A 13,509-nucleotide genomic window follows, 5' to 3' on the forward strand; every position below is an offset into this window, starting at 1 on the left:
CCTCTCCCCCTTTCCCTTCTGGGCCTCAGAGCCGGACTTCGTGCCAGAGACCCGGTCACTGCAGCTTACCCCTGCTAGGCCTTCCCCCCCCCCCCCCAACAGTATCCAAATCGGATACTTATTGTTGATGGGAACGACCACAGGGGATCCCTGCACTGCCTGCTTCCTCCCCTTTCCCACCTCTAACTGTTACCCAGTTATCTTTGTTCTCTGGCGTAACTATGTCCCTGTAGCTTCTATCTATCACCCTCTCAGCCTCTCGAATAATTCTCAGTTCATCCAACTCCAGCTCCAGTTCCCTAACGCGTTCTGTGAGGAGCTGGAGCTGGCTGCACTTCCTGCAGGTGAAGTCGGCAGGAGCATCGGTGGTCACCCCTACCTCAAACATCCTGCAGGAGGAACATTCCACTGCCTGCACTGCCATTACTCTACACTTAGTCTCCAAAACAAGAACACTGAGTAGCTTACCTGTTCAGCCGAACTGAGTCCTTTTTTTTAGGTTAGAGGAGAGGGAGGGTGGGAGACACTACACGTGTAGTGTCTCGGGTTCCTTCTCCACTCAAACTTCTTACCTTCCCAGAAGCTTCTGTTGATGACTTCCGGGTTCCCGCTCCTAGTTGAAAAAAAACACAGACTGCGAAAAGAAAAACGTTAATTTAAACTGGTCTCTGCTTACCTTCTGGCTCCCCTCTCTGTGCGCCCGCTGTAAAACTGTAGGGTTAGTAAGATAAGTGGGACTGACACATTCTGTGACAAAGCAAAACCTGCAGACAAAAATTATAGATGAGCAACCATACCTCGACATCAAAGAGAGTGGAACCATAGCCCGGCCACTCCATGATAATGGCCATGTACCTCAGCATGGCTTGCTGCTGAGTCATACCCCGAAGCCTTTTCCACTTATCGGCAATGCTTGTGCGTGTAGCAGACAGTTCTTCTTTCAACCACATCTCCAACATTTGCTCCTCTTCCATCTTTTGTTTCTTCACGGAGCCTGTGCGAAGGCCAAAGCGCAATGTCCCCTCCAGAAAACTGGTCCTCCTCTTCAGGGTCTGTGAGTTGAATTTTGTGGATTGCAAGATCTTGTTTCTCAGCTTGGAGACAGGATAAACTTCTTGGAGATTCAAGGAGCCCTTGTTGAAATCTCCATGAATGTATTGCAGTCTCAAAGCTGCTAAAAGCTGCAGAGTATCCTCGGGAGCAGGGAAATGTCCACTGAGTAAACTCTCATGGGCCTGGAAGGAGGGAAAAGGTGGGTTAAGCAGGTTACAGAAACAGACACTGATGGTGAAACTCAACAATTCTGGCAGCATCTGTGGACAGAAAGCAGAGTTAATGTTTTCAGTCTGGTGACTCTTCAGAATTTCTGTTTTTGTTTAAATCTCCAGCATCTACAGTTCTTCGTTCTATTTAGTTAAGTCGGTTAATTCTTTCTCCGTTTTGAACAAGGGACCATTATTCCCCAGTCACTGTAAAAGTGGAAGAGATTGTTGCATGTCAGTGGATAGCTACCTTGCAGTCAGCTGCCTGCTCTCCCACTCCAGCTTGCTGCAATGGTGTTTGCCATAGAGTCATAGAGATGTACAGCATGGAAACAGACCCTTTGGTCCAACCCGTCCATGCCGATCAGACATCCCACCTGCCAGCACCCGGCCCATATCCCTCCAAACCCTTCCTATTCATATATCAATCCAAATGCCTCTTAAATGTTGCAATTTGGAGCTCAGACAGTAATTTCCCAGCTGGTGGGTTGCTAATCCAAGCACCAGGCAAGAGAACTTTAACAAAGAGGTTGGTATCATGGTAAGGGTTATGTGTCCTGCTCTTACCAATGACCTTATGTATTTCAATACAATAATGCGATTCGAAGCCATGCTCAGAAAGCTATGTGTAGGGTTCGTGAATACTAATCTGGTGAAATTAACATTATTCCACCATTACCTCCCACAACTGACCTTCTGAATATTTTCCTAATCCACCCTCTCAGAGATATTACAAATTGTGAGGGAAGTGGAACTTGAACTTGAGCCTCCTAACTCAGGTGAAGACACTACCACTGACCTTCTGCAGGTTAGTGACGTATAAAGGGCCATTGTGATCAATAAAGAATTTAAAAGAAACTAGACTCGTTCACATTGGGTTCTCTAAACACTCCCCTTGCACTCTCCTCTGGCAGGGGAAACCTCAGGAGACAGCACATGTACACAGACTGGATTTCTGAATATCTCGCCACTCATGGTAACTGAACAGCATGAGGGTACAGCAACACCCGTACTTTTTGCTGGTCATCAAGCAGGAACCCATTTAATCTCATCTGTGTCTGAACCTTAACACGTAGTTCCACCTGAGACACTTGGTGCTGCGATGAGAATTCCCAACACAGAGGGGGAGGGGGTGCCTTCGAATGGACCTTAACACAAGGACGACTACTGATTACAAGGATTAGCCAAAGGCAGACAGAACTGGGGAATCTGCAAGATGAACAACACACTCAGAGGTTTCAGGAGCTCCACCATTACTATGGGCTCTGAGTCACAGGGACTTCCAAACCAAACCATTTTACAAGATGTCCTGGCGACATGGGAGATTGTGCCACTGGCACCAGTTGGAACCCATCATCACCAGTCTACCACTCACAGTCTACCTTTCCTCATAAGACCTTCCCTCCATACCACTCTATCCTGGGAACATAGAACATTGCAGCGCAGTACAGGCCCTTTGGCCTTCAATGTTGTGCTGACCTGTGAAACCAATCTGAAGCCCATCTAACCTGCACTATTCCATTGTCATCCATATGTTTATTCAATGACCATTTCAATGCCCTTAAAGTTGGTGAGTCTACTACTGTTGCAGGCAGGCATTCCACGCCCTTACCACTCTCTGAGTAAAGAACCTACTTCTGACATCTATCCTATATCTATCACCCCTCAGTTTAAATCTATGTCCCCTTCTGCTAGCCATCAACATCCAAGGAAAAAGGATCTCACCGTCCACCTTATCTAACCCTCTGATTATCTTGCATGTCTCTATTAAGTCACCTCTCAACGTTCTCTCTAACGAAAACAGCCTCAAGTCTCTCAGCCTTCCCTCCATTCCAGGCAACATCCTGGTAAATCTCCTCCTAACCCTTTCCAAAACTTCCACATCCTTCCTATAATGCAGTGACCAGAACTGTACGCAATACTCCAAGTGCGGTCGCACCAGAGTTTTATACAGCTGCAGCAATGACCTCATTATTCGAAACTCAATCTCTCTACCAATAAAAGCTAACACACCATATGCCTTCTTAACAACCCAATCAACCTGGGTGGCAACCTTTAGGGATTTATGCACATGGACACTGAGATCTCTCTGCTCATTCACACTACGAAGAAACTTACCATTAGCCCAGTACTGTGTATTCCTGTTACTTCTTCCGAAGTGAACTACCCCACACTTTTCTGCATTAAATTCCATTTGCCACCTCTCAGCCCAGCTCTGCAGTTTATCTATGTCCCTCTGTAACCTGCAATATCCTTCCGCACTATCCACAACTCCACAGACTTTAGTGTCATCTGCAAATTTACTAACCTATCCTTTTCAGCCATCATCCAGGTCATTTATAAAAATGACAAACAGCAGTGGCCCCAAAACAGATCCTTGCAGTACACCATGAGTAACTGAACTCCAGGATGAATATTTCCCATCAACCACCACCCTCTATCTTCTTTCAACCAGCCAATTTCTGATCCAAACCACTAAAGCACCCTCAATCCCATGCCTCTGTATTAGCCTACTGTGGGGAACCTTATCAAACACCTTACTGAAATCCACATAAACCACATTAACCGCTTTACCCTCATCTACCTGCTTGGTCACCATCTCAAAGAACTCAATAAGATTTGTGGGGCACGACCTACCCTTCACAAAACTGTATTGGCTATCCCTAATCAAATTATTTATTTCTAGATGATTATAAATCCTATCTCTTATAATCCTTTCCAACCCTTTACCCACAACTAAAGTAAGGCTCACTAGTCTATAATTACCAGGGTTGTTCCTATTCCCCTTCTTGAACAAGGGGACAACATTTGCTATCCTCCAGTCTTCTGGCACTATTCCTGTAGTCAATGACGATATAAAGATTAAAGCCAAAGGCTCTGCAATCTCCTCCCTAGCTTTCCAGAGAATCCAAGGAAAAATCCATCTGGCCCAGGGTGTTTATCTATTTTCACACTTTCCAGAATTGCTAACACATTCTTCTTATGAACCTCAATCCCATCTAGTTTAACAGCCTGAATCTCAGTAATCTCCTCAACAACATTGTCTTTTTCCAGTGTGAACACTGATGAAAAATATTCATTTAGCGCCTCTCCTATCTCTTCAGACTCTATGCACAACTTCCCACTGCTGTCCTTGGCTGGCCCTAATCTTACTCTAGTCATTCTTTTATTCCTGACATACCTATAGAAAGCTTTAGGATTTCCTTGATCCTATGCCAAAGACTTTCCATGTCTCCTCCTGGATTCTTAGCTCTCTCTTTAGGTCTTTTCTGGCAAACTTGTGATTCTCAAGTACCCTAACTGAGCCTTCACGTCTCATTCTAACATAATTCGGAGATGCCGGTGTTGGACTGGGGTGTACAATGTTAAAAATCACACAACACCAGGTTATACTCCAACAGGTTTAATTGGAAGCACACTAGCTTTCGGAGCACTGCTCCTTCATCAGGTGATTGTGGAGGACATAATTGTAAGGCACAGAATTTATAGCAAAAATTTACAGTGTGATGTAACTGAAATTATACATTGAAAAATACCTTGATTGTCTGTTGAGTCTTTCGTCTGTTCGAATACCATGATAATTTCACTTCTTTCATGCATAAATCACAAAACCTTTTTTTTAAAAGTTGTATTCTCAGGTTAACTGTAACAATTGATGATAGCTAGACAATATGTTGAAGGTGTTAGCCCCTGTGTTCTCTGTCTATTGCATGATGTTTAGATTGATTCTAATCTAAAAAGTGAGATAACAGAGTTTTACATGAATCCATGCAGTTTTTGAGCAATGTACAATGTAACTCTGCAAGTACAAATTCACCCCACAAAATATGTGTGTGCATGTGGGTCTTTGTGTCTGTCTGTGTGTGTATCTGTCTAGGTTGGGGGTTGTGAGTGTGAGAGAGAGTGTATCTGTGTGTGTAGTGAGTGTAGAGTGTCTTAAGTCTGTGAGGGGGTGCATGTGGGAGTGTGGGAGTGTGTGTCTGGGGTGGGGGGTTGAGAGTGTCTGTGAGAGAGAGTGTAGATGTGTGTGCATGAGTGTAGAGTGGTCTAAGTCTCTGAGAGGATGCCTGTGGGAATGTGTGTGTCTGTAAGGGTGTATGTGAGTGACTGTGTGCATGTCTGTGTATACGTGTGTCCGTGTGTATGTGTGTGTATAGGAGTGCCTGTGTGTGTGTGTATAGGAGTGTCTGTGTGTGTGTATAGTGCAATGGTGGTCACCTGTAATTTGACATGAACCCAAGGTCCCGGTTGAGCCCCTCCCTATGGGTACGGAACTTAGCTATCAGCCTCTGCTTGGCCACTTTTCACTGCTGCCTGTCCCGAAGTCCGCCTTGGAGGATGGTCACCCGAAGGTCCGAGATCAAATGTCCTGGACCACTGAAGTGTTCCCCAACTGGGAGGGAACCCTCCTGTCTGTTCATCCGTTGCCGTAGCCTTTGCTCGGTTTCCTCAATGTACCATGCCTCAGTGCATCCTTGTCTGCAACATATAAGATAGACAACGTTGGCTGAGTCACATGAATACCTGCCACGTACATGGTGGGAGGTGTCCCCATGTGTAATGGTGGTATCCATGTCCACACACTGACACGTCTTGCAGCGTCCACCGTGACAGGGTTGTATGGAGTTGTCCTGAAAGCCGGGCAGTTTGCTGCAAACAATTATCTGTTTGAGGTTTGGCGGTTGTTTAAAAGCAAGCAGTGGAGGTGTGGGGAAGGTCTTGGCGAGGTGCTCATCCTCATAGATAATGTGTTGCAGGTCACGAAGAACATGGCGTAGTTTTTCAGCTCCTGGGAAGTACTGAACAATGAAGCGTACCCTGTCGGTTGCAGCATGTCTGTCTCCTGAGGAGGTCATTACGGTTCCTTGCTGTGGCACATCGGAACTGGTGGTCGATGAGTTGAGCATCATACCCCCAGGGAAGTACTCATGGATACCCTCATAAGAACAGGGATGCTCAACTCATCGACCGCCAGTTCCGACGTGCCACAGCAAGGAACCGTAATGACCTCCTCAGGAGACAGACGTGCTGCAACCGACAGGGTAACCTTCATTGTTCAGTACTTCCCAGGGGCTGAAAAACTACGCCATGTTCTTCGTGACCTGCAACACATTATCAATGAGAATGTGCACCTCGCCAAGACCTTCCCCACACCTCCACTGCTCGCCTTTAAGCAACAGCCCAACCTCAAACAGATAATTGTTTGCAGCAAACTGCCCAGCTTTCAGGACAACTCCATACAACCCTGTCACGGTGGACGCGTCAGAGTGTGGACATAGATACCACCATTACGCGTGGGGACACCTCCCACCATGTACGTGGCAGGTATTCATGTGACTCAGCCAACGTTGTCTATCTTATACGTTGCAGACAAGGATGCCTGGAGGCATGGTACATTGGGGAAACTGAGCAAAGGCTACAGCAACAGATGAATGGGCACCGCACAACAATCAGCAGACAGGAGGGTTCCCTCCCAGTTGGGGAACATTTCAGTGGTCGAGGACATTCAGTCTCGGACCTTTGGGTGACCATCCTCCAAGGTGGACTTCGGGACAGGCAGCAGCGAAAAGTGGCTGAACAGAGGCTGATAGCTAAATTCCGTACCCATAGGGAGGGGCTCAACCGGGACCTTGGGTTCATGTCACATTACAGGTGACCACCATTGCACTATACACACACACACACAGACACTCCTATACACACACAAGAACTCCTATACACACACATCACACAGACACTCCTACACACACACAGGCACTCCTATACACACACATAACCCCCTCACAGACTTAAGACACTCTACCCTCGCTACACACACATATACACTCTCTCTCACAGACACTCACAACCCCCTACCCCAGACATACACACACACACTCCCACACGCTCACATGCACCCCCTCACAGACTTAAGACACTCTACCCTCGCTACACACACATATACACTCTCTCTCACAGACACTCACAACCCCCCCACCTCAGACACACACACACACTCCCACACTCACACATGCACCCCCTCACAGACTTAAGAATCTCTACACTTACTACACACATATATACACACTCTCTCTCACTCACAATCCCCAACCCAGACAGACACATACACAGACAGACACAAAGACCCACAGGCACACATATATTTTGTGGGGTGAATTTGTACTTGCAGAGTTACATTGTACATTGCTCAAAAACTGCATGAATTCATGTAAAACTCTGTTATCTCACTTTTTAGATTAGAATCAATCTAAACATCATGGCATAGACAGAGAACACAGGGGGCTAACACCTTCAACATATTGTCTAGCTAACATCAATTGTTACATCTAACCTGAGAATGCAACTTTTAAAAAGAGGTTTTGTGATTTACACATGAAAGAAGTGAAACTATCATGGTATTCAAACAAATGAAAGACTTAATAGACAATCAAGGTATTTTTCAATGTATAATTTCAATTACATCACACTGTAAATTTTTACTATAAATTTTGTGCCTTACAATTGTGTCCTCCACAATCACCTGATGAAGGAGCAGCGCTCCGAAAGCTAGTGTGCTTCCAATTAAACCTGTTGGACTATAACCTGGTGTTGTGTCATCCTAACATAAGCCTTCTTCTTCCTCTTAACAAGAAATTCTTTAGTAAACCACAGCTTCCTCGCTCAATCATTTCCTCCCTGCCTGCCGGTACATACTTTACAAGGACACGCAGTAGCTGTTCCTTGAACAACTTCCACATTTCAATTGTGCCCATCCCCTGAAGATTCCTTCCTTATCCTACACATCCTAAATCTTGCCTAATCGCATCATTATTGCCTTTTCCCCAGCTAACTCTTGCCCTGCATTATATACCTGTCCTTTTCCATCACTAAAGTAAATGTAACCGAATTGTGGTCACTATCCTCAAAGTGCTCACCTACCTCCAAATCTAACACCTGGCCAGGTTCATTACCCAGTACCAAATCCAATGTGGCCTTGCCCTTGTTGGCCTGTCTACATACTGTGTCAGGAAACCCTTCTGTGCACATTGGACAAAAATTGACCCATCTATAATACTCAAACTATAATATTTCCAGTCAATATTTGGAAAGTTAAAGTCCTCCATAACAACTACCCTGTTACACTCGCTCCAATCCAGAATCATCTTTGCTATCCTTTCCTTTCATCTCTGGAACATTTCAAAGGCCTATAGAAAACTCCCAAAAGGGTGACCTCTCCTTTCCTGTTTGTAACCTCAGCCCATACTACCTCAGTGGATGGGTCATCAACGTCCTTTCTGCCATCATAATACTGTCCTTGATTAACACCTCCCCCTCTTTTACCACCTTATCTGTTCTGACTGAAACATCTAAACCCCAAAACCTGCAAAAACCATATCTGTCCTTGCTCTATGTCTCCGAAATGGCCACAACATTGAAGTCGCAGATACCAACCCGTGCTGAACAGGAACAGGAGAAGGCTTTACAGTCCATCGAGCCTGTTCTGGCATTTAACATGATCATTAATTGGGGAAGTTGCTTAAAAAAGAAATTAAGAAGGCAAAGAGGGCTACAAAATATTTTAGAAGATAAGATTAAGGAAAACACAAGGAACTTTATAAATATGTTAAGAATAAGAGGATTACAAGGGTAACAGTAGGACCTATCAAAGACTAAAGGGGAACCTGTGCATAGAGCCATTGGACATCGGTAAAGTCTTAAATTATATTCTCATCTCTATTCACAAAGGAGAAAGTCACTGTAGCTGTTGGGAAGGTGGTATTACATATTTTATTGGACATAAAGGTGCATAAGTCTCCAAGGTCTGATGATATATATCCCCAGGCTGCAATGGAAGATGAGGGAGGAGATTGCTGGAGTCCTGGTGGACATATTTAATACCTTGCTGGCCACAGGTGAAGCACCAGTTTACTGAAGGATAGCTAAGGTGGTTCCTTTCTTCAAGACGGGCAGCAGGGAGTAATTACAGAGCAGTTAGTTTGAAGTTAGTGATAGGGAAATTGTGGGAAAAGACTCTGAGGGATAGGATTAATCAACACTTGGAAAGGCAGGGATTGATCAGGCATTGTCAGCAAAGCTTTGTTGGTCGGAGATCTTATCCAAATGATTTAACACTAGTTTTATTTTTAAAAGGTGACTAAATATATTGATGAGGATAGTGCAGTTGATGTAGTTTACACGGGTTTCACTAAGGCCACAAGGTCTCACATGGAAGGCTGATCCAAAAGGTAAGAGCAATTGGGATCCAAGGCAAGTTGTCAAACTGAATCTAAAATTGACTGACAAACAGGAGGCAAAGGGTGACGGTAGAGGGTTGTTTTTGTGCTTGGAAATGGTGACCACTGGGATCGGTGCTGGGACTATTGCTGATTGTTAGAGACATTAATGACTTGGGTGTGAATGTAGAAGGTATAATTAGTAAGTTTGCAGATGACACAAAAATTGGTGGTGTTATTGATAGTGAGGAGAATGGTCTCAGGCTACAGTCTGATATTGATCAGCTGGTACATTGAGCAGAGCAATGGCAGATGGAATTTAATCTTGATAAGTGCAAGGTGATACTTTGTGTGAGGCCTAATAAGGGAAGGATTTACACAATGAATGGTAGGTTCCTAGGGAGTACTGAGGAACAAAGGGACCTTGGTGCATGAGTCCATAGATCCTTGAGGGTGTCAGTCATAGGTAGACATAGTGACGTAAAGGGCATGCAGATCCTTGTCTTCATTAGCCAGGGCATAGAGTATAGGAGCAAGGAAGTCTGTTGCAATTTTATAAAACATTGGTTAGGCCACAGCTGGAATACTGTGAAAAGGAAGGATGTGATTGCACTGAAGAGGGTGCAGAGGGAGATTCACCAGGATGTTACCTGGGATGGAAAGTCTCAGTTATGAGGAGAGACTGGATAGGAGAAAGTGAGGACTGCAGATGCTGGAGATCAGAGTAGAGAGTGTGGCTTTGGAAATGCACAGCAGATCAGGCAGTATCTGAGCAGGAGAATTGATGTTTCGAGCATAAGCCCTTCCTGATGAAGGGCATATCCTGAAATGTTGATTCTCCTGCTCCTCGGATGCTGCCTGACCTGCTGTGCTTTTCCAGCGCCACACTGAGAGACCAGATAGGCTGGGGTGAGGGAGGCGGTGAGGGGGGTGGATCTGATTGAGGGATACACAATTCTGAGAGGCGCAGATGGGGTAGATTGTGAGAATCTTTTCCCCATGGCAGACATGCTTAAGATCAGAGGGTGTAAGTTGAAGGTGAGGAGCAAGTGGTTCAGAGGGGATCTGAGAAATAATGTATTTTCACCGAAGGTGATAGAAATATAGAAGGTGCTGCTTGAGAGGGTGAAAGGGGCAAGGACTCTCCCAACATTGAAGACACATCTGGATGCGCTCTTAAAACACTGTCAGCTGCGGACCAGGGGCAGGGAAATGGGATTGGTGTTAGTTTGGTGTTTGTCGAGTTAGCATAGACATGGGTTTTCATGCTTATGTTTGTACAGCTGATCGAACATTTAAATGCCTTTGATTAACACTATCCCCATAACCCTTTCCAGAAAAACATGGAAACCAGGAGCAGAAGTATGCCATTCGGCCCTTCAAGCTTTTTGCACCATTCAGTAGGATCATGGCCACATTTGGGAGTACTGTGTACAAGTCTGGTCACCCTGCTATACAAAGGATGTTATTAAACTGGAAAGGATTCCGAAAAGCTTTACAAGGATGTTCCTGTGATTGGAGGGTTTAGGTTTAGGGAGCGGCTAAATGGGCTGGGACTTTTTCCGGATTGTAGGAGGTTGAGAGATGATATTACAGAGGTTTAAAAAATCATGGTGGGCATTAACAAGGGGAATAGGCATGGTCTTTTTTCCCAGGGCAGCAGAGTCCAAAGCTAGAGGGGGTAGGTTTAAGTGAGAGGGGCAAAATTTAAAAGGGACTTAAGGGCAACTTTCTCACACACAGAGGGTGGTGCATGTATGGAATGAACTGCCAGAGGAAGATGTAGAGACTGATACAATTACAACATTTAAAAGACATTTGAGACGTGCATGGATAGGAAATGCTGAGGGGGAAATGGGCCAAACGCAGGGACTAGTTCGGTTTGGGAACTGGGTCGGTATGGATGAGTTGAGCCGAGAAACCTGTTTCTGTGCTGTATGGCTCTGTCTCAACACTACTTTCTCACTTTCTCTCCATTGCCTTTGATGCTTTTAATGTCTAAAAAATTAATAATCCCATTTTTAAACATCTACTCAGTGATGTAGTCTCTGCAACTTTCTTTGGTCAAGAATTCCATAGAGTGACCACCCTTTGAGTGGTGACATATTTCCTCATCTCAATCCAGTATGGTCTATCCTATCTCCTGAGGTTGTGTCCCTTGGTTCCAGAAGGTCCATGTCTGGAGTGTGATGGAATACTTCCCACTTGCCTGGGTACAGCTCCAACAAGAAGCTTGAAACCATCCAGGACAAAGCAATCTACTTGATTGGCACCACACCCACAAGCATCCACTTTCTTCACCACTGATGCTCAGTGGCAGCTGTGTGTATTATCTCCAAGATGGACTGCAGAAATTCACCAAAGATCCATGACCACTTCTGTATGGCACATCAAAGGCAGCAGATAGATGGGAACACCACCACCTGCATGTTCTCTTTCAAACCACTCACTCATTCTGACTTGAAAATATATTGCCCTCGTGTATCCTGACTTAATAGATTAGATACTCTACAGTATGGAAAAAGGCCCTTTGGCCCAACAAGTCCACACCGACCCTCCAAAGAGCAACCCCCCCCAGACCCACTCTCCTACCCTATATTTACCCCTGACTAATGCACCTAACACTGTGGGCAATTTATCATGGCCAATTCACCTGGTCTGCACATCTTTGGATACAAAAGAAGCAGGACAAATCCAACCCGGCCAGTTACTGCCCCATCAGTCTCCTCTCCATCATCAGTAAAGTGATGGAAGGTGTCATCCACAGTGCTATCAAACAGTACCTGCTCAGCAATAACTTGCAAATTGATGCCCAGTTTGGGTTCCCCCAGGGCCACTCAGCTCCTGACCTTATTACAGCCTTGGTTCAAACATGGACAACAGAGCTGTTCCTTCAGTGTCACTGGGTCAATCCTGGAATTCCACCACCCCCCTCCCTCTCCTCCCCAATAGTATTGTGGGTGATAGCACACGCAGCAGTTCAAGAAGGTAGCTAACCACCACCTTCTCAAGGGGCGGGGGCCCAGCCAGACATGCCCATGTCCCATGAGTGAATTAAAAACAAAGTGTGTATGTGGAGACAGAGCCCAGAGAGAGAGAGGGAGGAAGGAAGGGAGTCAGACAAAGGGACGGTTGATAGGAAGCCAGGGAAGGAGAAAAGCTGATAACAGGGACAATGAGTAGGTGAAGATGGGCTAACTGTGCTGAAAGCAGCCCTGGTCATCACAGGGCCTGAGGTGTTGGCAGGGACAGGGAGAAGTTGTTACGGCTGTAAAGTTATTGAACTCGATATTAAGTACTCAAGGCTGCAGGGTCCCCAAGTGGAAGATGAGGACCTTGCGTTGAGTACTCTCGCAGGCTGGGGACAGAAGTGTTTGCCTGGACCATACTGCTGTTTTGAAATAGAAGAAAGAAAGAACAGAAATCCTTTTGCAGAGAGGAGCAGAACTTCGTCAAGATGGGAAACCTGGAAGAGATGTAGCAAGAGTTAAACATTAAATTAAAACACTGTGGATACTGAATATCTGAAACAAAAACAGAAATTGCTGGAGTAAATAAAGCAGATAGTGCCCTTGGCTTTAATAATAGAAATGTAGAGTACAAGAGCAAGGAGGTGATGTTGAACCTGTAAAAGTCCAGAGATGAAAGGCATATCTTATAAGGAGAGATTGAGCAGTTTAGGCCTGTATGTGGTTGGGGCAAAACCTTTTTTTTCAAGGAAGTAGAGTCATAGAGATGTAAAGCACGGAAACAGATCCTTCGGTCCAACCCGTCCATGCCGACCAGATATCCCAACCCAATCTAGTCCCACCTGCCAGCACCCGGCCCATATCCCTCCAAACCCTTCCTATTCATATACCCATCCAAATGCCTCTTAAATGTTGCAATTGTACCAGCCTCCACTACTTCCTCTGGCAGCTCATTCCATGCACGTACCACCCTCTGCGTGAAACAGTTGCCCCTTAGGTCTCTTTTATATCTTTCCCCTCCCTCCCTAAACCTATGCCCTCTAGTTCTGGACTCCCCGACCCCAG

At 45.4% G+C, this 13,509-nt stretch overlaps 1 protein-coding gene across 1 annotated transcript in view; it reads right to left on the reverse strand.

Moving 5' to 3' along the window:
* Nucleotides 1-13,509, reverse strand: part of LOC122551865 (unconventional myosin-X-like) — a 230,211-nt gene that overhangs the window by 19,013 nt on the left and 197,689 nt on the right. The window contains exon 39 of the mRNA XM_043694412.1: nucleotides 798-1,235. Coding sequence (XP_043550347.1) covers nucleotides 798-1,235 — 438 coding nt within the window. The remainder of the gene's footprint in view (nucleotides 1-797; nucleotides 1,236-13,509) is intronic.

Source organism: Chiloscyllium plagiosum, chromosome 7, assembly GCF_004010195.1.
Source record: "Chiloscyllium plagiosum isolate BGI_BamShark_2017 chromosome 7, ASM401019v2, whole genome shotgun sequence".
Lineage (NCBI taxonomy): Eukaryota > Metazoa > Chordata > Chondrichthyes > Orectolobiformes > Hemiscylliidae > Chiloscyllium > Chiloscyllium plagiosum.